Source organism: Phyllostomus discolor, chromosome 4, assembly GCF_004126475.2.
Source record: "Phyllostomus discolor isolate MPI-MPIP mPhyDis1 chromosome 4, mPhyDis1.pri.v3, whole genome shotgun sequence".
Classification (NCBI taxonomy): domain Eukaryota; kingdom Metazoa; phylum Chordata; class Mammalia; order Chiroptera; family Phyllostomidae; genus Phyllostomus; species Phyllostomus discolor.
Window position 1 is genome coordinate 199,548,476 of NC_040906.2, and position 25,362 is coordinate 199,573,837.

Genomic DNA, 25,362 nt, shown 5'->3' on the forward strand with positions numbered 1-25,362 from the left:
ATAGCTAAAAATAGATAAGCATTATACTGTACTTGTGGGGAAAAGAGACAGTAAAATGAGACTGTCTAAACATTGGAATGGAGCTTCATAAACTCCTTAGGTAAATAGGACCCAGTGTATGATTCAAAATGCATTTTAACAAGAGTAGGGATTTCCCTTTTCAAGGACTGCTTAGATTCTGAAGCTATAACCCAGGCTCTTTACTACATGACTTATAAGGAAATAACTCAATGTCACAGTCTGCAAACATCTATCACAGTGGATGTTTCACCCGCCAACAAAGAGACTGACAAGAAAAGCAAATTCAGTGAGTCAACCGTCTCGCCTTCTTAGGTCTTAGGAATGTGTCCAATAATCACATCACAAATAAAGAAAAATATGTGATTAACATGTTCTCTACAGAATGAGTTGCAATGATTTTAATCCTTTCCTGAAAGCAAATATGAAGGGAAAAAAAGCAGGCATATTATATTGCTGATGAATCCTGCTGTGTGCAAATAATAGTTCTTTAACAGATGCTCAGAGGCATTTTTGATTGATTGTTTCCTACACACAAGGTAATATATTAAGTACAATTTAGTAGAATAAGCCAATGAGAGTGCATACTTTAAGCATAAAAAACATGTATTCCATTCACTTTGGTTACTACTTTGAGCCAAAAAAGTGATGGGGCGAGTTTAATAGACAATCGCATTCAATTGTTGCTGGGTAACGACATAATAAAACTTAAGTATTTAGCTGTGTTCGCTTTCTTAAAATGATAGTATCAACAATGATAATTGCCATCACTTACTGAGAGCTCAATATGTGCTGCATGGTTTACCTTCAATGTTTCATTAAATCCTTACAATGTCGTACACGGGAGGCATCATTATACTTATTTTAGAGATGAGGAAACCGAGACTCAGGTAGGTTGAGTCAACCGTTACTTGGTTTATTATAGTTTTAACTTGGGTTTATCCAAGTGTAGAGCCCACGCTCCTTTTCAACTGCTGATTTAACTACGTGTTACACATGGATTTGGAAAGTGAGGGAGAAAAGCAAATGGTGGGAAGTCTGGATAAATTTACATTTCCCTAAATTTGCTGTGTGACCCGCCTGCATCCTGTATCCAACCAAAGGCCAATACCCCTCCTGGAGATTTTTATCTCATAGCAACATGCTTAGATAAGCTACGAGCCAATCAAAGTGTCTTTTTGGATAGGTTTTTCCCTGCTATAAAATCAGAGATATCAATCTTGAAAACCACTTTGGAGTCTTACACTAGGGAGCGGAATCTACTCTTTGCATTCCTGTCTGGGTTTACATAGTCCTCACAGGGCTCCTGGCTTCGCGCCGGCCAGTAATCAGAACTCATCACCTGAATGGTCTTGTTAGACTTAAAGCTACTTTGTTGGGGGACTTTCCTGAAAGACAAACTGCTGAAAGCTGGAAAAGTTTCCAGTTTATGCAAGACAGGACAAAGTCTTAAATAAAACCCAGGGGATCAAAGTACTGCAGGTACGACGAAGACCTTTGCATTGTTTGATTGTCAGGACACGGACAGGAGGAAGCAGCATGACTCTTGGAGTTGATACACATACTCTGTATCAACTCTATTGCACCTAAAGGAAGAAGGGGCTGAACTCACTTTCAACAAGAAGGCCAGCTTCTTCTTCTGTTCCTCCAGGCGCAGGCTGGCGGATTTCCATTTCTCTTGGATTTCCGTGAGTTCCGCCTGCAAGGCGGCCTCCGCCCCACTGTCTGCAGACAGCAGGAGCTGCTTGCCCGCCTCCACGGTCAGGATGTAGCTGCCTTGTTGTCGCAGGAACACTCTTTCTTTGAACTGAGAGAAACCAGAGCTTTTTACTTTCTCCTTCTTTCCTTTTCACCATTTCCCTATTATAGGTATTTTTAAATGACCCTGAATGTTTGCATACGGAGCATGCCCTCTTTCATGTCACAAGCATTTGCTGAGCTAGTACTTTGTGCAGGAATGAGACAGTGTATAAATAAATGGGAATTCAACAGGAAGAGGCCTGCCTAATAGTGCCTGTCCCTAGGTGAAAGACGGTCGTGACGTGATATGAAAACTGCTCTATAAGACTCCTGCACAGGGAACACAGTGCTACATCAGGGGTTTTTTTTGTGTGTATGGGATTTGAAAAAAATTTTATTATGATCTTTATATTTTTGCACAAGGAGGACCCCTCAAAGTAGTAAAGTCTTCATGAGTCTTGAAAGACATATAAACACAACCAGTTTCAGGACCTGGTGTCATATAGGGCCAGGAGTCAGGAGAGAACACCTCCCCTGTGGAACAATGAGGATGGACTGATTCACTGTACAAGGCAAACATGGATGCAGGACACTGGCGGTAGTTTTCAGTGGCTGGAATACAGGATGCATGTAAGAAAGTGGTAGACAATGAGGCAAGACCATACCTAGCATAGGAATGTGGTTTTTAAAATAAAAGTGACTGAGATTCACAGAAGAATGTTAAGCAGGAAAGTGATGTGTCTGTGGAACGCATTCAGCAGTAGGGTGGACAATGCAACTGAAGAAGGGCACAGACACGATCATCTAAGACAGGTTAGGAAGCTATCATCTATCAAGACAAGAAATCATGAGCACCTACTCCAAGGCAGTGGCAGTAGGAAAGGAGACTTGAGGACTGTTAGACATGGGGAGGGAGAGGAGAAGAAGAGTATAGCTACAGAATGACTCTAGGGTTGCTGGCTGGTAGACCAGATGGCTGGTGATGGCCTTTCCTTGGACTAGGACATGGGAAATGGGCTGATGGAGAACAGTTGGCCCAGAGAACCCAGGCTTTGTTGGAACCCACAGAGTATGTTATGTCTATGATGCATATAGGCGTAAATCTGAAAGGCAGCTGAATAATGAGTCGAAAGCTCAGCAGAAGAACGTGACTGGAAGATACCAAGTTGGCCATTCCCTGCTGGTGGGGTGCAGTTGAAGCCGTGTGTATAGATGAGATCTCCCAGAGAGATGAGGAGGAAGAAGGAAGCAGAGAACAGGGACCTGCAAAGGGAAGGGGAACCCACGAAATACACTGGGACGGCCTGGCGAGAGTGCTAGGAGGTATCTAGCCAAGAGGCCGGAATCCCCAGTTCCCAGGCCAATAAAAGCAAGGAGCTAGCCCAGGAATGGACAAGCAGGACTGAGCCGTTATCTTCTCGGGAATACTTCAGCGACACGCTTAAATGGCTCAGGAGTGAATTATGTGAGATCCGTGGAGGGTTTTTCTTCCCTTCCCTTTCCACCCCTGCTGGGGTCCAGCGAACTGCTGGGTGGCTGGGGTGTGTGAAGTGGAAGGAGTCTCTGTAAGAGGCTGAAACCTGCCACACTGTCATCATTACATGTGGGCTTTGGAATGCAGCCGTTTTCTGTGTGCCTGTGGATATCTGAGAACAACGTTTGTCCTCATCCCAATGTCACCCAGAATCCTCCGAGGCGCTGACGGGAGGGCACAGTGGAAATGCAGAAGAGGTTCAACAGCAGCGTGCTCTGCCCCTTACCTGCACTTCATCGAAGAGGGTCCTCGCTTGCTGCAGTGGTATTGGGACACTCCCGAGACCACTCATGGGCAGATAGGACACTTCGACCAGCCATTTACGCAGCTTCTCTGCCATCTCCCGATAGCGCTGCCACTGGCGGATCTGGCTGTCGATGATGCCTCTCCTTTGCTGGGCCCTGCGGATCACTCCCTGCCACTGATTACTGAGAAGTGTCAACTTCAGGTTGAATTCATCCCTGGTGAACAAACAGTTACACAGGGGGAAACACGGTTATCCTGGACATAGTTACATTGTCAACCAGTGTGCATGTACTCGGAGACTGCAAGCCCTGAGAAGTGATCTAGGGCAGACATTTCCAAATATCCTGTTATAATCTATTATTAGGTCTATTGCGAGTACATTTAAGGTAAATAACAATGATAATATTGGTGTTTGAAAACAGCGAGTGTTCTCATGTTTCAGCACAGGTTGAAGGCCTATTTATAAGGTCAATGTCATTTGCTCTCTCCCCAGGTGCAGAAGAGTAGAGCCCAGGGCAGTGGTCACAACGGTCCGCTGTGAACGGTCACCCACTCTGAGCACACCCACGGCTGTTTCTGCAGCACGTGACAGCACATTCTGTGTGCTATGGCCAAGAAAACAGGGAGCATGGCTTATGTCCGACCTTTCTCCTCGGCTGGAATGACACACCGGTTTGAATGAACAAAAACCAGGTTATTTTAGGAAGGCGTGAGCCACTTAAATAAAATTACGTTATTTTAAAAAGCCACACTCCATAAACACTTAATATATCTTCACAATACATAACCCTAACCTTTAGCAAGTTTTTCTGCATATTAATTTAAATTGTCCCTTCCACTTTTAAAATTGGTTTCGCTTTGTCCTTAGAAAAACAAAAGCTATTAGTTATCAATCTCTGTACAAATGTTGTCCACACATCCATATACCTAGAGCTATTAAATTTTAATTAAGCTTTTTCAATTTCCAAGTAAATAATATCCAGTTTTTAGTTTAGTTTTCATAATTCTGTTTTTTACCTTTAAAAAATGTTGGTAGCTATTTATTTTTTTTTTATCATTCAATTTGTAGTCTAGAGCTCGCTTGCCCATTATCAAATAGAATGAGTTCCTTTATAGATTACTGTTGTTCACACATTTTAGTACTAATGTATAACATGACTCCTTCTTTCTCTGTGGTATTAGCTTTGCCTTCCTTCCCTAGATACACCGTTTCTCCGCTGGGGGCTTCAGACTGGAATTGGATGTACTCTCCTGGATTCAGATTCTTGACACCTCTTATGATCCAGATGCCACCGTAAACACCGATTTTGTAACCAAAAGTGTCCTTAGTGTTTCTGGTTTTGAAAGAAAATTTCTGATATTTATAATCTAACTGTAGTAGAACCAAATACGATTCATTAGGTTTATGAGACTCTCTCGCCCATGACAACGTGTGACTCTGGGATGTGAGACCACCCTGCACGGTGACAGTGTCTGCCTATCGCTCTCCCCGCCAGATGACCCTCCGGGGTCTTTGGGGAGCCCTCACCCTCACTCTGCAGAGCAGAGCTGTGCTGAGCGACCTGCCGGCCTGGGGACTACCCTCCACATAACACTGGCCCCACCGCTGAGCTTGACCTCTAAAAAACAAAAATCATAAATGAAATTTTAGAACACAACACATGTGTCATCTGTGGCCTTCCTGATGTCAACATGCTCTAATCTGAATTTTTTTTCTTCATGGGCAATTTTCAAAATTACCCTCGAGTCCAACCCTCATATTTCCATCCCTCGGTGTTTTTCCCTGTGAGCATTTACAATTTAATAGATGTTGGCTTGTGCATGAATTTTAAACTTTATTTTACTTAATGACTCAAACGTTTGTAATACTGTGATAGAGCTGGCTAAGGCAGCACAAAGCAAAAGATAAGTTAATTGCATCTAAATTTGTCTTATTTTGAAGGACTTCAATTCTCTGTATAGTTCACATTCAATTTGGCTTAGACTAGAATAAATACAGTATCACATTTTGTTGTTCCAAGCTTAACGATAAAAATCTTTCATGCTCTTCCAAAGAAATATCCACTTAAAACTGAAATTGCTTCCAAAACATTCTTAAAAAATCCTCTTAATAAAAATGATTTACTTTCTATTTTTTTTAAAAAACAATAGTAAGTTCATTAAAATCAGAACTACTAGTCCTAAATTGGGAAAGACAGATGTATGTAATAAAATAAATGAAGTTTATACTGCAAATATTGCCCCAAAGTACAGATGGGATCGCATAAATATCGTTCCTAGGAAATGTGAATGCAGTATGCAGTCATCAATTCACATGCCACAAATCGAACTAGGAGCTAGATATTACTTCCGCATTTTTCATAAAAAGAGAATCTGCTCAGCGAGTGAAGAGGAAGCAGGATTTCAGGTTGAGTGCAATCCGACTTAAGGTGGCCCGCCGTGTTCAAATCTGGCGGATTTTGCAAGGTTTGAGAGAACCGGGTGGTCCTGACCGAGACACCGGGTTCACAAACCCCAGGCTTGCCTCTGTGCTGCACGGTTCCGGAACCTCGATCAGATCAGTTCACATTTCTGGACCTCAGGTTTTTTCATCTGCAAGTAAGAATGATGGTCTAACGATCTCTATGCTCCTTTCAGGAGTAAAATTTCTGTAATCATATGAGAGCCTTAGGAGCATCTGTTTACAAACCACGGATGCATCATTGATACTGTTCATTCGGATTTACTTATTAATTCCAGTCTCCTACAGACAACTAGCGATGGTTGGCTAGGTGATTTCCAATTACTCGATGTCCTTCATATAATATAATAGCAATTCTTTAAAAAGATTCAATACTCAGTCATTTCAGAGATTCAGAGAAGCCTCTTCTCCAATTACTGAGGCTTCGCTGCAGTACAATTGCCTTAGGAAGATTGGATATATGCCTCCTAATCTGCTCATTAAAAAGAAAATGGCTAATTTACGGTGACCTTTCTTCATAGTAATATATCAGGGGTCCTACCTGTCATCAACTTGACCTTGTTCCAGAAGACGCTGCCCATCAGTAATGATCGAGTGCAGAATCTGTTGACGGCTGAACATCTCTGCTTGAAACAACTTTTATTTAAAAAATAAAAAAACATATACTTTAGAATTCCTAATTTTAAGGACCAGTTCTCTAATAAGTTTCCAAAAATTCTGGTTTAAACAAGGTTATGAAAAAATAGCTCCAGCCGAATCAGGATACATGTTTGATCCTGCAGTGTAGAAATAATGTATTTTTAAAGCATCAATACATAAATACAATACATAAAGTTTAATTTTTGTTTACTAAAACTGACTAAAAGTAGAATTATGTTCCTCCCCTTTCCTTTGAAATCACCTATAAAGTCAGTTAACACATAAATTGTATTCCAGTTTCTTCTGTGTGCACAACTGGTTCTTTTTCAGACAGATGCTGGCTGAAGGCCTTTTTAAAAGAAGAATGGGGAAAAAACACACCTTTTTTAACTCACTATTTTTCAATTTTACTTGGTTAACAAAATTATCTCACTATTAAAAAATTCAACAGAAAGTATTTAAAACTTTTTCCATTGTTGTTTAAACAGCTTTATTAAGATATAATTAACAGACCATATAATCCACTGACTGAAAGTGCACAACTTAATGGTTTTTATTACATTTGCAGAGTTGTGCAACCAATACCACAATAAATCTTAGGCCATTTTTCATTACCCCCAAAAAGGACTCCGTATCCATTAAAAACCACTCCCTATTTCCTCTCACTCCCCTAGCTCTAGAGAATCATGAATTTATTTTCTGTCTCTATGGATATGTCTACTCTGGACATTACATACAAATGGAATTATGCAATATCCTATGTCACGTGACTGGCTTCTCTTAGCACACTGCTTTCAAGCCTGATCTGTGTAGCAGTGTACATCAGTACTGCATTTTTTCTAAATTGCTGAGTGGTATTCCATTGTATGAACATACCACATTATGTTTGTTTATTCTTCAGTGAGTTGGTGGATATTTGGGCTGCTTCCACTTTTTTAGCTATAATGAATAATGCCGCTATAAACGATATTCTTGTACAAGTTTTTTTGTCCACACAGGGGTATGTGTAAACCCATACCCGCATTTCTCTCGGGTGAACTCCACCTAGGAGTGGACATGCTGGGTCACAGGGCAACCCTACGTGAGGAACTGCCGTGCTGTCTTCCAAAGAAGCTTCACCATTTTCACTTCCTACCAGCAATGTGTACGGATTCCAATTTCTCTCTTCCCTCAGCGACACCGAACATTTTCATTGTAGCCCCCTAGTGGGTGTAAGGGGGTATGTCACTGTAGATTTCATTCCCTGTCTTTAATTTCCTCTTCAGTCAGCTCCATAAAAATGGATGTAAAAAGCGCCTTACACATATTGAAACTTTCTGTTTCTCCAATGTAAGCAAAATGCTTTAAAATTAGTTGTATTCACTTGAAGTTCTGCATTAAGCCTTTTCCCTGCTTTCAGGTAAATCCTATCTTTCTATTCACATGTGTTTTACAAGCAAGCACCTGGAGTCACACCAGTAAATAGGAAAATAGAGACTCACAGCACATTAACTAATTTGCATTTTGTATCTAGTTCTTTCTCAGTGTTTCTTCATAAATAATTAGGATGTAATTTGGTTGAGAGGTGCACTTGGAGATATTTGGTAGCTTGATTTCCTAGTATAAGGTACATATATGTTTTTTAAAGAAGACACAATTTTTGTTTATTAATTAATTTTTATCAAAGCATACTCTCTTTATCAACTAGCCTTGGTGATATTAAGGCAGTCTGTAGCTCACTTTGAAAATTGAGTCCAACTTTCCCTCCACACACTCTCTCTACCACAGGGTATTGAAGCCTGCCACACGCTTCTAACCAACTATGGGGTAAAGAACTAGATTACATTTTTATAATTAAGCTATGGCAACCTCAGCCTTAAGAAAGAAGGCAAAAACGATGCATACATTTCAGCAGACTCGGCATGAGATACAACACTTCAATTCCTCCGGCTGGAGTTTGCAGCATCTTCCAAAGGCCTATTTTGTTAACCCCGGTCCATCAGCACAACTCACCTCGTGCGCTCGCTGCTGCTCCAGAAGATGCTGATAGTTGCCTGAAATCTCTACTGCCAACTTTTGCTCCGTTTGAACCAGGAATTCCATCCATGTTTCGCATTTTTCCAAGAAAGTCTGATGTTGGAGCAAAAATGACTGCAACTTACTGGCAAAATAGAAGGAAAAGAACAGTGGTTATGTTGTTGCTTATTCTTATATTTTGGCATATAAAACAAGATGAAATATTTTCTGCCTCCCACTCTAATTTGACCATCACAAAACTTTCATGTTAGGTCATAAAATTTAGGAGAAAAAAACATGGAAGAAAGTTTAAAATGATAAGTTTTAAAAATGATATGATGATGTATCTTCAATATATTGTTAAGTGAAAGAGTGTTATTATTATTTTTTAAATTTTTCTTATTTTCTTTTTTTTTAATTTTATTTATTTATTTTTAGAGAGGGAAGAGGAGGGAGAAAAAGAGAGAGAGAGACATCAATGTGTGGTTGCTGGGGGTCGTGGCCTGCAACCCAGGCATGTACCCTGACTGGGAATCGAACCTGCGACAGTTTGGTTCGCAGCCCATGCTCAATCCACTGAGCTACGCCAGCCAGGGCTAAGAGTGTTATTTTTTGATTAAACAAATACTACATGAAGTATGGGAAGCCACAGTATGAGTCCCTTAGTTTTAGTTCAAATCTGGTGTCCTTAGAAAGACGTAGCACTTGTAAAGGCACACCGATGCGAACTTGTCTCTACTGACACATTCACAGCCGCCCGAACACCTCAGGGACTCTACCTGAATCTCTCCGTCGTCTGCGAGGAGGTCAGGGACCAGTGCCGGTTCAGACTCTGCATCCGTTTGATTTCTTTATCATTCAGGGGCAGCCTGTAGCCAAGCTCGTTCAGATGGTCCAGATCCGGGGCCATGCTGCTGAATTTTAACATCTGTCCCTGGAGGGATGATCGGGAAGCACCATGGTTAGAAAAGGCAAAGCACTTGCTAATGCGCAAGGAACCGTGGATTTCGGGAAGGGGCTGGTCTTCTGCCTTCTCCATACTCCTGGGCCGAGTGCTCCCAGTGGCCAGGGCTGCAAACACGGAAAAGCGGTGCCTCCCGATCAGCCTCAGGGCTGCTGCTGCTGTCCCTGCGGCCGCAGCTGCCCGCTCTCCTTCAGGGAGCGGCAGTTTATGTGTGGGGTTTGCTCGATTAATTTAGTGACCAGCAATTCTTGACAGAACTGATAAAGGGTGGAAATTATACTGACGGCTGAAAAGGCTTACTTCTTACTTTCTTTTTACTTTATTTTATACGTTATACTTTATTTCTCCATGCTAATCTGCTCCTTTCTTATTTAATAATAATAAGTTACCATTTATCGAACACATTTGAAGTAAGCATTGTTATAAGAACTTCACAGGTGATACAACAACGTCTTATCCTCAAAACGACCCCACAAGGTCCTACCATTCCCACTTTACAGGGAGCAGGAAGAGGCCCAGAAGCTTCAAGGAAATCAGGCAAGGTGGCCCAGCAAGGAAGGGGCAGAGCCAGGCGACCCAGAGTTGTTGTGTGCTTGCGAGAGGGAGCACCGCTCCACTCCGGGCATTAACTGAAGAGCTTCAGCTTTAGCCATCGCTCCCAGCCCCAAAGTCGGTGAGACTCAAGGAGAAGGTCGTCTGTGCATTCAGACCCCTTTCCTCCCTTCAGACGCAGGAAGATGCTGCCTCCTCTGGTTTTCCTGCGGGCGTTCGCAACCCCCTCTAGGAGACTGGCCACAGGAAGAGAAAACGCCAGGCCACCTCTGGCTGTGTGTGTTTTCTCTCCATGCTCTGCAAAGGCTCGTTACCCAAAAGAAAGAATAAACCTTCGCCATTGTGAAGCCAAGAGCACAACTGTTAGATGGCGGAGTTTCCGTGGGTAGATGTGAGCAAGGAACAAAACGGCCGTGATGTGGCCGTCTCCTCTTCCTCCCGGTGCTGGCAGAGCGGAAGGTGCTACTTAATAGTGGAGGCCCAGCAGCAGTCACATGGCACATCCACGTAATTAAATGGTACAGAAAACACTGAAGACAAAGAACACTGTGTTCCATGAAAGCGTGTCACTGGGCAATCTGACCGTGGACAGTAGTGGAGGCTTTCCTAAGAAAAGGACACTGAACAAAAGGACTAGAGGATTGTTCCTTTTGGACAGGAGGGGGTGGGTGGGGACAAGAACGGAATTCCGGAAAGGAGGAGCATCACGCACACAGACTCAGGAGCCGTGTGGCTCCTGAGTGGCTGTGAGAAGAGAGGGACCGTGGGGAGGTGAGGCCCTGAGGAAGGTGGAAGCCAGGTGACGCCGGGCCTCAGAGTCCACACTGATCTCTGTCCTGAGAGCAGCGAGGCCCACAGAGGGTTTTAAGCAGAGGGATAATATGATAAAATCTGCCCATCTATTGCACAATTTTATTGACATTACTGACTACTTAATATATTTCCCAATTAAGTACAAGCTTTAAAAGAAAAAGATCATTCTGGTATGGTGTCACATGAGTATTAGACTTACTGGGTTACTCCTTTAGTAAGTTTATACATAAATGTCTAATCACTATGTTGTACACCTGGAACTAACATAACACTGTATGTCAGCTGTAATTAAAATTAAAAAAAAAAAAGACCATTCTGGCAGCTTTGGGTTGGAGGGAGGGGGCGCAGCAGGATGACCCGTGGGCCCACAGCAGTGGTCTGAGAGAGAGAGAGCGGGCAGCCTGACCAGCAGTGGAGGATGACACAGACGGAACGAAGGTTCCTAGGAAGCAGGCGATCCGCTGGGCCTGGGGAGGGATGAGAGGGGGGAAGAGGAAGAGGAAGAGGAAGAGGACTTCCTGGCCAGTCTCCCGTTGTGGGCTGTGAAACCAACTTGTGCTCATTGACAGCTTGTTCTTCTGAGGGGAGCAGGGAAATGGAGCTCAAAACAAAAAGAGGGCCTATGTTGGAAGTTTGGAGTTTTTCCTTACGGTTTAGAGGACAGCAAACAAAAGACCCTGGACTAGGGCTTCGGCACACTCACCTTGAGCTCCTCCATCCTCTCCTGGATGGTCGAGAGGTCCGAGGAGTGGCTGGGGTCCTGCCCTTGCAGCATTTCTGCAGCTTCTACCACCCAGGCTTCCAAAGCTTCTAAGCTCTTGGTGAAGGTTTCGTAGTCAAGGATCCCAGCCTGTTTTTATTACAAAAGAAGATTGCCATTTAGAACTCCAGTGAAAGGATATTGAAAATATTTCTCCTATTCAATGTCAAATTGCAATTGGACATACAAGGTTGCCATGATTTAAATTTCTTCTCTTTATTAATATAATGTTTCTGAAACTTAGAATGAATTGCTTCTATGTAGGATTAATTCGTTAACTAGTTAAAGTCACTTTTAATATATGTTACCAAACAGAAACATATTCTGAATTTTAATATTAAAGCCACTTAGTGTTTATTAATTGAACATATTTTACTCAGTCCCGCACAGAAGGAAGCACTGGTTTAGGAGCAAAATTTCACCGTAGAGAACAGGGTGAGACTCCCACCTTCCCTTGGCCCCACTGCAACTTCCAAGCTTATTTATGTCTTAATTCTTTGGTCTTGAAGGAGGCATTGTCCCAATACTGAAAATCCTTCTTTTCCTCTGTATATGCTCCGAAGTCATAGAACACCCAATTTACAATGCCTACTAACGACAAGCTCTGTACCTGTAACACAGTCTGCTGTTTGCAAAGAGCCTGCTCGAGGGTGCCCAAGTGTTGGCTCAGAGAGAGTTGGTCTGACTGAATGGCAGATGCCGCTGAAGCATCCACTTGTTGCTTGAGTTGCTCTCCCAGCTCATGGAGAACAAACAGGGAGTCCTTCACCGTCCCCAGTCCTTTGAGGAGGTCCTGCAGGAGATGGAAATATGCCCGTCACGGAACAACACGCTGCGCGTGCTCCTTATTGTAGACAGTCAGCACAGGGACACAGGTAAGAATGGAGGCGCTCAGTTCTTGCTTGCCAAATCATCACTCTAAGTAACCTTCACTTGGAGAAAAACTAATCAAGAATTGAATCCAACTTTTAAAAATGCACATGTATTTTAGGGACTGAGTGAAAAAGGCCAAAGGATGAAGGGGGGAAAACCCCAGACAATAGTATGGTGAGAACCAGAGAGAAAGAGAGATGGGGGAGGTAGTAGGGGGAGGTCAAGGGGAGATAAATGGTGATGGAAGGAGACTGAAAAGGGTGAAAATACAGTACAATAGACAGGTGATGTATTACACAACTGTACACTTGAAACGTACATGGTTTTATGAACCAATGTAACCCCAATAAATTCACTAAGTAAATTAAAAAAATAAATAAAACAAAAATAAAAATATGTATGTGTATTATAATTTGAAAGACTATGTTTACTACTCTGATAATAAAAGCTGTCTAGGTTCATTTTAGGACATTGGGGCATGCAGAAAAACATACATAAATAAGAAAAAAATTCTGCAAATAGAGCCAATAACTGTAAAAGTTCACAGTTTTTTCCTGCTTATTCATATAATTGATATCAAATTGAAAACACAGCCCTACATGTTTACCTCTTTCTACTTAATACAACAGGCCCAAGGGGTGAGTTTGTCAACACTATCTTCTATACGCTGGGTTGTCGCGTTTGAGTGGTTGTGATCCACCTTCCTGTCTTGGTGGGGGGTAGGACCCTAGCATGGCTCTTAGTGGTCTAACCCTAACCCTAACCACTAAGGGTGGACTGCATCTCCCTGATTTTCCGTGGTGCATCTTGCCTCCACCTTTTATGGGACCCTCTTCTATGTTCAAAATGATAAGCCAATGGAAATTCTGTTTCTTGTTTCCATCTTCCACTAAGACACCACAAATGACTGGTTCTTCTACCTGTTGCTGGTGCCCCACCAGACATGGCAGAGAGGGCAGAGCCTACTATACATTTGCAGGGCCTGCTGTAAGAGGAAGAAAGGCAAAGGGCGACTCTAACCTTGACAAAGACATCAGACAAATGCACAGAGCTAATAGGGAGCACTGTGCTCTATAAAACAGGGACATCTCAGCTCAGGAGGACTGAATATTAACACTGATGAATCTTGTAAGAATAAACTATAGGTGGAAAGAGAAAATGCAACGAATTATCATCACTGTAAATATTAAACTATAGCTGTAAAGTGATTGTATATTATTAACAGAAAGGTATTAGAATAGGTTAAACTTGTATGTATATGCTTTCTACAACTTGTCTAATTTGGATAAACAGAATGGGAAAATTTATAAGAAGATATTCAAAACAAATAATGGCAAGTAGTGACAAATATTTCATTAAAATAATGACAAGTAAGGACAGATAATAAGAGCCATGCACTGGGTGAAACAAGAGAACCTTCCCAAAAACCTTAAAGAAGGCATAGGCAGATACAGTGAAAAAGAGAAATACTAAACAGCTATTAAAGAGATGTACAGGCCTTGACAAGCACGGCTCAGTTGGTTGAGCGCTGCCCTGCAAAGTGAGAGGTCATGGGCTCGATTCCCGATGAGGGCACATGACTGGGCTGTGGGCCCAGTCCCTGGTTGGGGGACGTGCAAGAGGCAACCAACTGATGTTTCTCTCACACATGGATGCTTCTCTCCCTCTCTTTCTACCTCCCTTTCTCCTCTCCAAAACTAAGTAACAAAATACTTTTAAAATATCAAATGAAAAGAAGCACACCCATAAATCAGGAGAGAAACACTTCTTTCTACTATTGAATTCTCAGAAGAAATTATGTTGATGATTACATAAAAGATAATGAAACACAACGGATGATACCTTTAACAACAGATTTTTAAAAGGTACACCATTACTTTCCACGTGGTCATATCTTATACTGATCACCTCTGTAAAAATAGCCTAAGTCATTCACATGGATTATATCCTGTTAGAAAAAGAATGGGAAAACAATTCATCTTCAAGATTGAAACAATGGGAGGGCCTTTTTAAATCTGATCCATGTGCTCTGAAGACCTAGCAGGCTCTTTGACACTTTAAAACACTTATTTTCAGGTAACTGTCTCACATACTGGGACACAGCAAAAAGCTCACGCACGTCAGCACCAGCCCTGCTAAACCCGAGAAGTCTAAGAAAGGCATGCTGGGAAAAACACCAGAGCTCCTGAACGTACGTTGCAGTCTTGAATCCACGTAGCAACTTCGTCGTCGGCGATGTCCTTATTAGTGGCGGCCTTCAGGAGCTCGTTGGTCCGCTCCTCCTGCTGCTGGACCGTGGACGCACACTGTCTGGAGTAGTCCTTGTACCTCTGCCAGAGCTGTAGGAGGGCCCTGCTGGAGTGCAGCTGCTCAGCTATCTCTTCCAGCAAGTTATTCCATCTGGAAACAACAGCCAACACTCATGGGCAGATGACCACCTTTCACCAAAAGCTGTTACTTACTATGTTATTTTTCATGGTCCTGGTTTATGTGAATTTGGAAACATTGCAAGGATGTCTCATTTCTGTTAAACATCATAACGAGTAACATTTCATACTCCTTTTAGGGCTAGATCATGGAAATGAGGTTCATCTTTGGATAGATAGCAGTTCGAATTTCTTTCTAAGTATTTTTACTGCATTTACTTATCATTAACTTCATGCTGTGAAAATTAAAGCATCAATAGACTAGAATCCATCAAGCTCAAATTTGAAGTGCCAACAAGTTTTAACTGTGTCAGGACTCCTAATGTGGCTGTGATAGAAGCCATACATAACAGTACAAAATTACAAAGTGCCATACCTCATAGTGACTTCCTTTAATGTGTTGGTAAGTGTTTCTGTCACCGGCGGGTGACACTCTTTTAATAGTTGGTTGGTGACAGAGCCAAATTTCTGTAAGCTATTTTCCTGTTTTTCTAGATCATCTTGAAGATTCTGCCCAAAGGAAAAAAAAATGCCACAGGTCAAATGACAGGACCTAAATTCTAATAACCAAGTCGACAAGTAATCGATGCCTGTTTTCATGAACATGCACATACAAGTGTGAATGCATAAACCGTGATGCTGCTCCAGTGCCTTATATGCGTTCTTTAGATAATAATTTCTTATTCTTCATGAAAGAATGATTCTTAACAGTTAGGCCATCCTAGAGCATCATCTGAGGTTCTGCTGGGAAAGCTCACGTAGGGAGCCTTTGTCCATTTCCTGGTGGGAAGCCGTCGGTGGGGGTGCGAGTGCAATCTGCACACTGCGGTTCTCTTTGCTGTTCAAAGGTAAACCCTTGGACTTTGTTTTATTATAGAATGTTTTCTACCAGAAACTGCTAACAATTAGACTTTAAGAAGCCATTGCTTTTCTGAGAATCATCTCTAAGTTCTATATCTGGTGTTCTTCCTTGAAATGAATATGTATGAGACGGGCTATAGTCCTGGCAGAGTAGTCTACCAGTGAAAGAGCTTGAAGGTGTATGTCTCTCTGGAAATACTGCTGGTAGTCTCTGTTCTTAGTAAGACTAAGTGAGAGTCTCCATTCTTAGTACAACCGCATAGGTGAAGGAGGCTACAAAAGTCTGGTCTTATTTGACACTGACATCTTATTTCCATTAAGTCAAAATGTGCAAGGTAAAGGCCCTGAATTCTTTCATATCGTAAGACATCATTTGCAGGTATTAAACACAGAACAGGCTAAGTTAAAAAGTACTTATAACTTCCTCAAATTTTTAAAGTGTGTTTTAAATCTTACTATTCTCTTACTAAACTCAAATAATTAAGTTCTCATGGTTCTTAGTATCCACAACAACTACTTAAGTTTTAAGTAAATCATACATACACATTTCATCCTTCCTCTCTTCTGCGCCACTCCCCCCCCAAAAGGTGTTGCCTTCAGAAAGTATGCCTTGGAGGGCAGCAGCATAGGGACTGATCGCCAAGCCAGCGAGGTACACGCTGGGCTCCTGCAGGCATCCCATCCTCCTGGTGCCTGCCCCGCCCATCCCACAGTCCGCACTATTCAGCCAGGGAGAGAGAGCAGTGACAGGTGAGAGTGCCCAGTGCCCTGGTGTGCAGGGAAGTGAGGACAGCAGGTCATTTGAAGGCAGTGACCCAAGGTAGGAGTGCTGTGTTTAAGTCAAACAGCAGTGACGTCATTTTAGATGAAGAAAATGATAATGCACATACAGGAAAGGAGGCAGTGAGTGATACAAAAAGAGGGTTATGTGTACACATTGGGTAGACCACTGATATTACACTAAATGAAAACAACAGGTTAAAATGTTACCGCTTTTGCTATTTTTCTCTTTGCTTTCTTTTTATTCCCTTAGGATACGTTTGGAGAAGCAGGATAAAAAGAGAAGAGGAAAGACACAAAAGGTAGGGACAATGGATCAAGGAGGCTGATTGGGGTATACAGTCATTTTATGAAACCGACCCGTGTGGATATTTGTATGTCGAAATTTTAAAAATCATTTCACGATATAGCAGCTATCCCCAACTTGGGTACCCACAGACAGGCAAGTCTGAGTGCGTGACAAATACAGCAGGTGACATTAATTTTAAATATTAGAAAGTTACTTAAATGTAAGCACTACAGCATGGTATTTCAGGAAGATGTCCACACTGGCTGGTCCTTTTCTCTCAAGTTAAAAGGGCTGTGGAGGGCAGATTCTACTCAGCCCTCACCTGAAGGTTGTCCACCTGGACGCGCACAGCGTCCAGCGAGCCGATGAGCAGGCGGAACCGGGACAGGGAGTACCGGGCCTCCATGAGGTGACCGTGGATCTCGTCGAAGGCCGCCTTGTGCCGACTCCACTGGGCATGCACGGACTTCAGCAGCGTCTTCAGCTGCCCGACCTTTGGAACAAGCGGACACTTCTTAGAATTGCATACGTACCACTTAAAACTACAGAATATGGGTTCGATGGATGGAAAACACATCAACATTTAAGAACTTCATCAAGCCCTGGCTGGCGTAGCTCAGTGGATTGAGCACGGGCTGCGAACCAAAGCGTCGCAGGTTCGATTCCCAGTCAGGGTACATGCCTGGGTTGCAGGCCATGGCCCCCAGCAACCGCACATTGATGTTTCTCTCTCTCTCTCTATCTCCCTCCCCTCCCTCTCTAAAAAATAAATAAACAAAATCTTTTAAAGAAAAGAACTTCATTAGGGTTTCAGGCATGATAAAATTAACTCAAACAAACAAAAAAGAGGTAAGAAAAGATATAGTTCTATTGAAATGGACGCCTCTCCTACTTTTTTGATCTACTTTTTAATTATTTTATTTTATTTTTTATTAAATGTATTGGAGTGACATTGGTTAATAGGATCATATAGGTTTTAAGTGTTCATTTCTATGATACATGATCTGTATATTGCACTGTGTGTCCACCACCCAAAGTCAAACATCTCCTACTTTAGAACACTCAGTCTAAATTGAAATTCTTGAAAAAGTTAGAGACATAACCTTTATATATAAGGTATATGATAAACTTATATACTATAAAAGTTATAAAAGGTCAATATATTTAATACTACAGTTTAAGAAATGGGTGTTTTAACTAATGTATTAACTCATTTAATCTTCATAACAACCTTGTGAGATAGGGATCATATTCCCCCTCTTATTGATGAGGAAACTGAGGCACAAAGAGGTTATGAAAATCACCTGAAATCATGCTGCTACAATGTGAGAAATCTTTTTTTTAAAGATTTATTTATTTATATTTATTTTTAGAGAGGGAAGGGAGGGAGAAAAAGAGAGAGAGAGAAACATCAACGTGCAGCCGCTGGGGGCCGTGGCCTGCAACCCAGGCATGTGCCCTGATTGGGAATTGAACCTGCGATGCTTTGGTTCGCAGCCCTCGCTCAATCCACTGAGCTACGCCAGCCAGGGCTACAATGTGAGAAATCTTGATTTGAATCTAGGCAAATGTGGTCCCAGGAAATGAAACCTATCAGTCAGTCTGTCTATCTATCTATCTATCTATCTTTCTGTCTCACGTGTGTGCACACACATACACAAATAAGTATCTTGAGACAAGACATTTAAGAACGTATTTCCCTATAGCTATCTGTAACAGAAAAGTGAAGTTTTTAGTTCGCCTGTGTCATTTAGAAGGATACCTGCATCTAATTTAGGAAGATGCCTGCGTGGGGCTTCCAGGACGTCACCCCTACTCTTCTCACTGTAATCTTTTGAAGGCGGAGTGAGTATGGCCATAGTTAAGAAAAGAGATCACATAATAAATTAATCTGTACCTGCATGCTCTGCTGTTCTTCTAAGCATAAATAAATAATGTTGAGCCCAATCGAAATGTTCACAGGACTAAGGTCACCTAATGGGTCACAGGACTAAGAATGCGCCCAGGGTGCAGACAGGGGTCAGGGCCTATCCAGGGAAAGTCAGGGAGGGACATGGAGGTAAAACCAGGACAGAAATAATACTATCTAAATAATCTAGTTCTTCTTTGTATTATTTTTGCCTTTCATTAGGTGACAGTTCTATGAAAAGAACGATGTATTTATATGGTAAATTGTTTCCAAAGATTTGTGATGATCTATTGAAGTGCATAAAATAACATACATTAAAAATTAGGGTAAAAAGGAGGTAAGGAGGAACTGCCCAGCTGCACCTGGAGAAGAGAACCCGGACTACAAAAGCTGTGTGCCACGCCCGTGGCCTCACGCAGCCTGCCTGGGCTTCCACGCCTGTTTCTGTGACGTGTGGACAGGGACCACCTGGGTGCGGAGCGGTATCTGTTCTTACACGTATTCTTATTATCAGGGGACCCTGCACTCCATTCGGCATGTATTTATCCAGTATCTTCATGGTGCTTACGTGTTAGAGAAGCAGACAATATCATATGTTAGAAGCTGATGAATAATTAATAGAAATAAAAGCCAAGCCAAGAGGAGAGTCGGGGAGCCTGAGGTGGGGGTCCAGAGGCAGTCATTTAAAACAAGGAGGCCAGGAAAACCACCACTCTGCAGGCAAATTGGAACTAAGCCCTTGAGGACAGGGAGGGGCCCGTGTGTCTATCTGGGAGGGGGCAGTAGTCTAGGTGGAGGGCACAGCCAGAGTAAAGGCCCTGAGTCTGGAAAATGCCTGTTAAGTCCAGGAGCAGAGGGGACTGCAGCCAAAAGGGCCTGCAGGACCGCTGCCGCAGATGGCATCAGGGGGACCCTGGGAGGCCGGGGCACGTGGGCCTTGAGGTCCTAGGTGGGTTTTGGTCTCATTCTAAGTGAGACAAGAAGCCGTTGCGGCAATCTGAGCTGAGGACGGGGTGATCCGACTTCCACTTTGGCAGGACCCCTCTGGCGTGGGGACCGTTCAGGAGGCCTCCGAGACCAGCGAGGTGGGTGAGCGGTCACGGTAACTTAGACCTGGGTGCTAACTGCGGGGCTCGGGGCAGAGGTTGGATTCTGGAGCTTTTCTGAACATAAGGCTGACAGGTTTGCTCCTGGGCCAGCTGCGGGGTACGAGAGAAAGAGACAAAGGAAGAATGATGCCACAGTGTTCTGCCCAAATGACTGGAGGGGCAGAGCTGTCCTTAGCGGAGGTGGTGGAACGTGTAGGTTTGTGGGGGGCCCAGGAGGGGGTTTGCTCGTGCAAGAGGAGATGTCTGCAGTGGGATTTCTCTCTCTCCCTAGCCTCTGCCTCTGTCCAGATTTTAGGAGCGAAACCCAGGCGGGGGATACACAACTGAGAAATGTCTGGGCCTAGATGGTATCTGTGGACGTGGGAATGGGTAAGATCAGTGTATGCTCGTGATAGGAAACATCCCAAACTTAAGCACAAAGAGATGAGGTACAGAGCCATAATTTCCTCAGTTACTTCGGGAAAACGGACACGCATGTCGTGAGCGTGAAATGGCGAACAGGGGTGCGGAGCCAGCTCTCCCAGGCAGGGTTACCATGTGGTCCAGACTGGCCCAGGTCCCGCTGAGCTCCTGCAGCGTGCTCACGACGGCACTAGAGACTCCTTCTTTCTTGTTCTGAATCAAAGCAAGTCCACTTTGTTCAATTTTCTTCACCTCTTTTTCTTTTGCTTTAATCAAATCTTCTAGTTCCTGAAAGATTTTAAAAAAGTCATTTTAAATTGCTCCATGATAGTCTCATATCCTAAAAAATCTCTTACTAATCCAAAAGGTGTATCATTCTCAAGGCAGGGCCTCCACAGAGAAACTCCTTCCTACATTTAAATCATTTAAATAGTCTTTTTTTTTTCCATCATAAACTAGCAAACTTAAAAAAGGAAAACTTGATGACCTAGTAGATAAAGAAATGGCACCATGCAATTTTTTTCAAGAAACCACAGGAAAGAAATAGTCAGAAATGTAATGTGATTATATTCTTAAATTCACGTATCTTGGTGTTAGAAAAATTACCCAGTCCTAGCCCAGAGGGTGAAATGCAATCGGATGGTATTCTGTGCCCCGTGTCCGAGATTTAGTTGCATTTCCTCTGCGACTGAGCTGTGGCACTGTGGGTAAGTGAGAAGCATCCTCGGTGTCTCAGTTTCTTCAGGATGTCTATTATCCTTTATTTCTCCCTAAAATAGTCTGATTCCATGTGATTTGAAAAAATTACAGGCTTTCTTCACCAGTCTAATTTTCATTTCCTTCGGGATGTGCATTTATAACTGTCAGTATGAGATGTTCAAAAGAGAAAATAAAATGAGGCAATGACCTGGAGACCATACTTAACTACACACCATAATCTTAACTTATATTTTAATGCCATTTAAAAGTCTGGAGAGCTCAGCGAAGCAGGCTCTGACTGCGAGCACAATTTTATGAATGAGGGCGCAGGAGACCCTGTCGTACAACCTGTCTCGGGCCTCGGAGCTGGGGAGGTTGACGCGGGCCTAGAACCCAACCTCCTGAGCTCACCGCCTCCAAGCCCCATGCTGCAGGCGAGGCAGATGGACGTGAACTGTGGCGAGGACGTCCACCCCACGTTGGGGCGACGTGAGAAAGCCACACAGGAAGGCATGGCCCCGTTGTCAAAGTCGGAAGTACACCCGCAGAACTACACGTGGAGATGTGTAGACCTTGGAGTGTAGAGTGAAGAAAATCCCCAAATATTTAAAGTTGAGACAAGGTCTCAATCCTGTAAAACAGGTTCCCACCACTCTTCTCTCTCGTGATCCACAGACGGATAACGAGGCTGGGCCTGGGCGGTGCTATTGAGAGTCTACTGTAGTGAGGAGCCCAGTCTCTGCCATGTTAATTGCAAAGGCTGTGCCTCTTTTATTTTTTTCTGCGTGGTCTAAACTGTTGATCACTCACTACCTGATTTATAAAATAGGAATAGTAATGTAGTTGCTTACCTCAAAAGGCTAACATTATATATATGTGTGTGTGTGTGTGTCTAAGTATATATATGTATATATATTTATAAAATATCTTTTAGGCTTTGAAAAATGAGGCCAGTGTAAGACGGTATTATTATATTCAGTCATTTGGTAATTTGCCATACTTCAGTGCAAATGTATTTATTTTCTCTCCTTATTTATCATAAAGCCACTTTTGTCATGATGTATTAATTAGAAATTCATGTATTTAATATTCAGAAGAGTTCATTTGTGTTTCTAATGTTGTTTTTTAATTTCCACATTATAATTCTGTCAGGATTTTGACAGCTCAGATAATTAACCAGAGAATGAATACAGTGATTACAAGGATTACAAGTCCTGTATGGAGTATAGAAAACATAATTAACTTTACTATTTAAGGATATCTCTCTCTACTTCTCTGGAAGATTAAATAAGTATAAATAATCCTCCGACACATCTTTCATATGACTCAACCATTGGAATTAAATTTACTCTCATTTATTCACAGACATTAACTTTTTTCAGCGAGCAATAGTAAATGAATGATGCATTGCTTAGAAACACATCTCTAAAACCCTCTGCACATTTATATTGGCATGAAAGCAAAATTCAGGAGGGAAACAAGACTAAAATATATATATTTTGTGTAAAATGAAGGTGTTTTCCTTTCTTTCCAATAGTAATTAAAGGATAATCCTGTTTCTGATCAATGAAGGGGAAAGCCAACTCTAACATTTTTTGCTATAACGAATCATTCTCAACTTGAGTTAATTCATAAGCATCAGTTCTAATGTTGTTTTAAATCAATAAATCACCTCTGAAAGAGTGGAAAAATATTCAAGATTGTTAAAACAAAGTATAAGGCTTGAATCCAGTCACCAATTTAAACACGTTGGCTTGAATTTCACACTTTGGTCCAGAGGAACAATTTCTCAAAAATGACAATAAATTTTGATCAAGAGTTGTGGTACGGCCAACGAGAACCTGCCAGTGAGGGAAAAACACATACACACTCGCAAATCCCCAAAGAGAACTTGCCGGTCAGGCTATTGTGATTTATACGTGATGCCCCCAAATAACTGTGTGGGCTACATTCGTTCTGTTCTTCATTTCAAAAAAATGATTTCTCTTTTGAAATCACACATTGGCATCGGTGTCAGGCTCCTCAAAGTGCACTTCAAGCCCCTCCTCCTGACACTGCCTGATGTGACCTTCTGGGAGACTAGAGTCTGGGTCCAAAAAGGGGGAAAACTTGCCAAGCGTCTGCTACGTTTTCCGGATAGCTGTGCCTCTCTCTGTTAAACAGAAGACACATACGTGAAAAGAAACAAAATGGAAAATGGCAGAGGAAAAAAGTAATTCGAAAGAAGAAAAATATGCTTAAAAAAGGAGGAGAGAAAGAAGAACACAAGGGAAAAAAGTTATAGTAATGTATTATTTTAGTCTCTTAATAGTGAAGTCTATGATGACAGTAGATCAAGGGAGTAAGTGCCAATCCTGTTAATGTTGACATGTAAACTGTTTTCTGACTTTAATGGAATTGCTTTAACTTAGAAGCTCGTCAAAAGGTACAACTTCTCATCCTTCCAAGTAAAACTCTGAAATTCTGGCTTCTTTGCACAATTTAGACTTGATGGCCTAAGCGAGAGATACTACTGGCCCCTGGAAAATCAGAATGCAATGATGCGTGTTTTTAGTCTTCCATATTGGACACATCCATCTTCTGATGTGAAGCTTTTTTTAACTTCAAGGTATTTCTCTACATCATGGTTTTCTTTGCCATTTTTATGCACCATCGGAAGTGCAACCCATTAGCTTGTCAAGCCTTCCTTTCTGAACCAGAAAGTTTTGACGGAAAGCTCCAATAGACCTCACGTCACATGTGTCCCACAGAAAAAGCGCTGTTTGGAAGGAAGTTCATGACTAAAGGCCTGTCTTTCTGAAGCCTGGAGTATAAACACAAGCTTTGGGATAGGAGCATTTCTGCCCAATTGCTGCCCAGCTGAGTCTTCAATTGTTCTTAGGAAACACCACAGAGAAGTCTCACAGGTAATCTGTAACCCATTAACACATTCTTTAATTATTTTTAGAAACAGTGATTGCAAGATTAACTGTAATAGCTCCCACGTCTTCTGCAGCAGAGTGCCTGGGGAAATATGAAGTGTTCCCAGGTCCCTGGGAAGCATGGAGAGTGTGCCCACTGCCCCTGAATCCACAGTCCTTATCACTAACAGAATAAGGGGATGCTGCCAAGTGCTTCCCCTAGTGACACAGTAGTGACATTGTCACCTGTGAAGCACCTGCTCGTTACAGTTGAGCCAGCATCCAACCAAGCCTCCAGTGCTAACTCCCATTCATAGGAAACACAGGAGAGGGAAGAGCAAGTTAAATGACACAGTAAGGACACACACAGGTTGATCCTGAATCTGGGGCCAGTCAGCATTTTCTGTGACAAGTTCATGGTGTGAAGAAACTGTTAGAGACTTACGAGAGCTAGTGAGCATATGTAGCATGTGGACACTTACATCTTTGTGAAAATAAATGAAATGAAAAAAACTTTTAAAGACAATTCAGGAAACATGTAATGAGTTGAGCATTAAAAAATATTAAGGGCTCATTTGCAAAACTTTATGTGGTGATAATATTATGCTTATACAAGAAAAGTGGATTATTTAGAGCTGTGTATTGTAGCACGCAGGAATCACATGGCATGCTCTCTGGGATTCACTGTGATATCGTCCAGAAGAAAAGAAAAGAATCCAGGCAAATATGTCCAAGTCTTGCTGATTATTAAATCTGATGATCAGTACATGGAGGTTAGCAGCACTCTCTTTTCATGAGCATGTTTAAAAATTTATAGAAACAGGTGACAAAAAGCCTAATAGTAGAAACACTCTATAAACTTACATCATCAGAGAAACTTGTTACCAGATGTGACCTTCCAAAACTTAACTCTCCGTCCTCAAGAGCTGCAAACAAACTCCTCCGGCACATGCCACGAAACCGTGAACTGGAGCGCATCAGCCACCTGGACCGCTTACCTGACAGTCTTTCATCGCATTCTGAACTGAAGCCTGGTCTCCAATCCGCTGCTGCTGCTTGAGTCTCTTTTCCTGGGTTTCAAACCAAGTCCTCATACATTGTACGCTATTTTCATATTCTGACCAAGATTCCAACAAGCCTTCCAGCAACTGAATCTGAACAAGTGAAATGAAATGAAATTAGCGATTTTATTTTAAATTCATATCATTGGGAAGCCACTATTTCCTCCAAACTGAGGATTCTTTAAATGCAGTCTATTGTGTGTACGATTAAGAAAGGACAGTTATAAAAAAAAAAAAGAAAGAAATGGCTGTCATAAAGTGGGAATCCACGACTATCTTTGGTAAGTAAGCAAGTAAAGAACTTAAGTCAAATGTCGCAGGTTCGCTTCCC

At 42.2% G+C, this 25,362-nt stretch overlaps 1 protein-coding gene across 13 annotated transcripts in view; it reads right to left on the reverse strand.

Moving 5' to 3' along the window:
* SYNE1 (spectrin repeat containing nuclear envelope protein 1) overlaps positions 1-25,362 on the reverse strand; it is a 433,377-nt gene that overhangs the window by 71,023 nt on the left and 336,992 nt on the right. For all 13 annotated transcript variants that reach the window (XM_036024918.1, XM_036024914.1, XM_036024915.1 and 10 more), the window contains 12 exons: positions 24,969-25,124; positions 20,504-20,659; positions 17,274-17,444; positions 15,398-15,531; positions 14,791-14,995; positions 12,333-12,515; positions 11,666-11,812; positions 9,413-9,567; positions 8,631-8,778; positions 6,541-6,635; positions 3,519-3,753; positions 1,631-1,825 (listed from right to left, as the gene is read on the reverse strand). In XM_036024918.1, the coding sequence (XP_035880811.1) occupies positions 1,631-1,825; positions 3,519-3,753; positions 6,541-6,635; positions 8,631-8,778; positions 9,413-9,567; positions 11,666-11,812; positions 12,333-12,515; positions 14,791-14,995; positions 15,398-15,531; positions 17,274-17,444; positions 20,504-20,659; positions 24,969-25,124 (1,980 nt within the window). The remainder of the gene's footprint in view (positions 1-1,630; positions 1,826-3,518; positions 3,754-6,540; positions 6,636-8,630; positions 8,779-9,412; positions 9,568-11,665; positions 11,813-12,332; positions 12,516-14,790; positions 14,996-15,397; positions 15,532-17,273; positions 17,445-20,503; positions 20,660-24,968; positions 25,125-25,362) is intronic.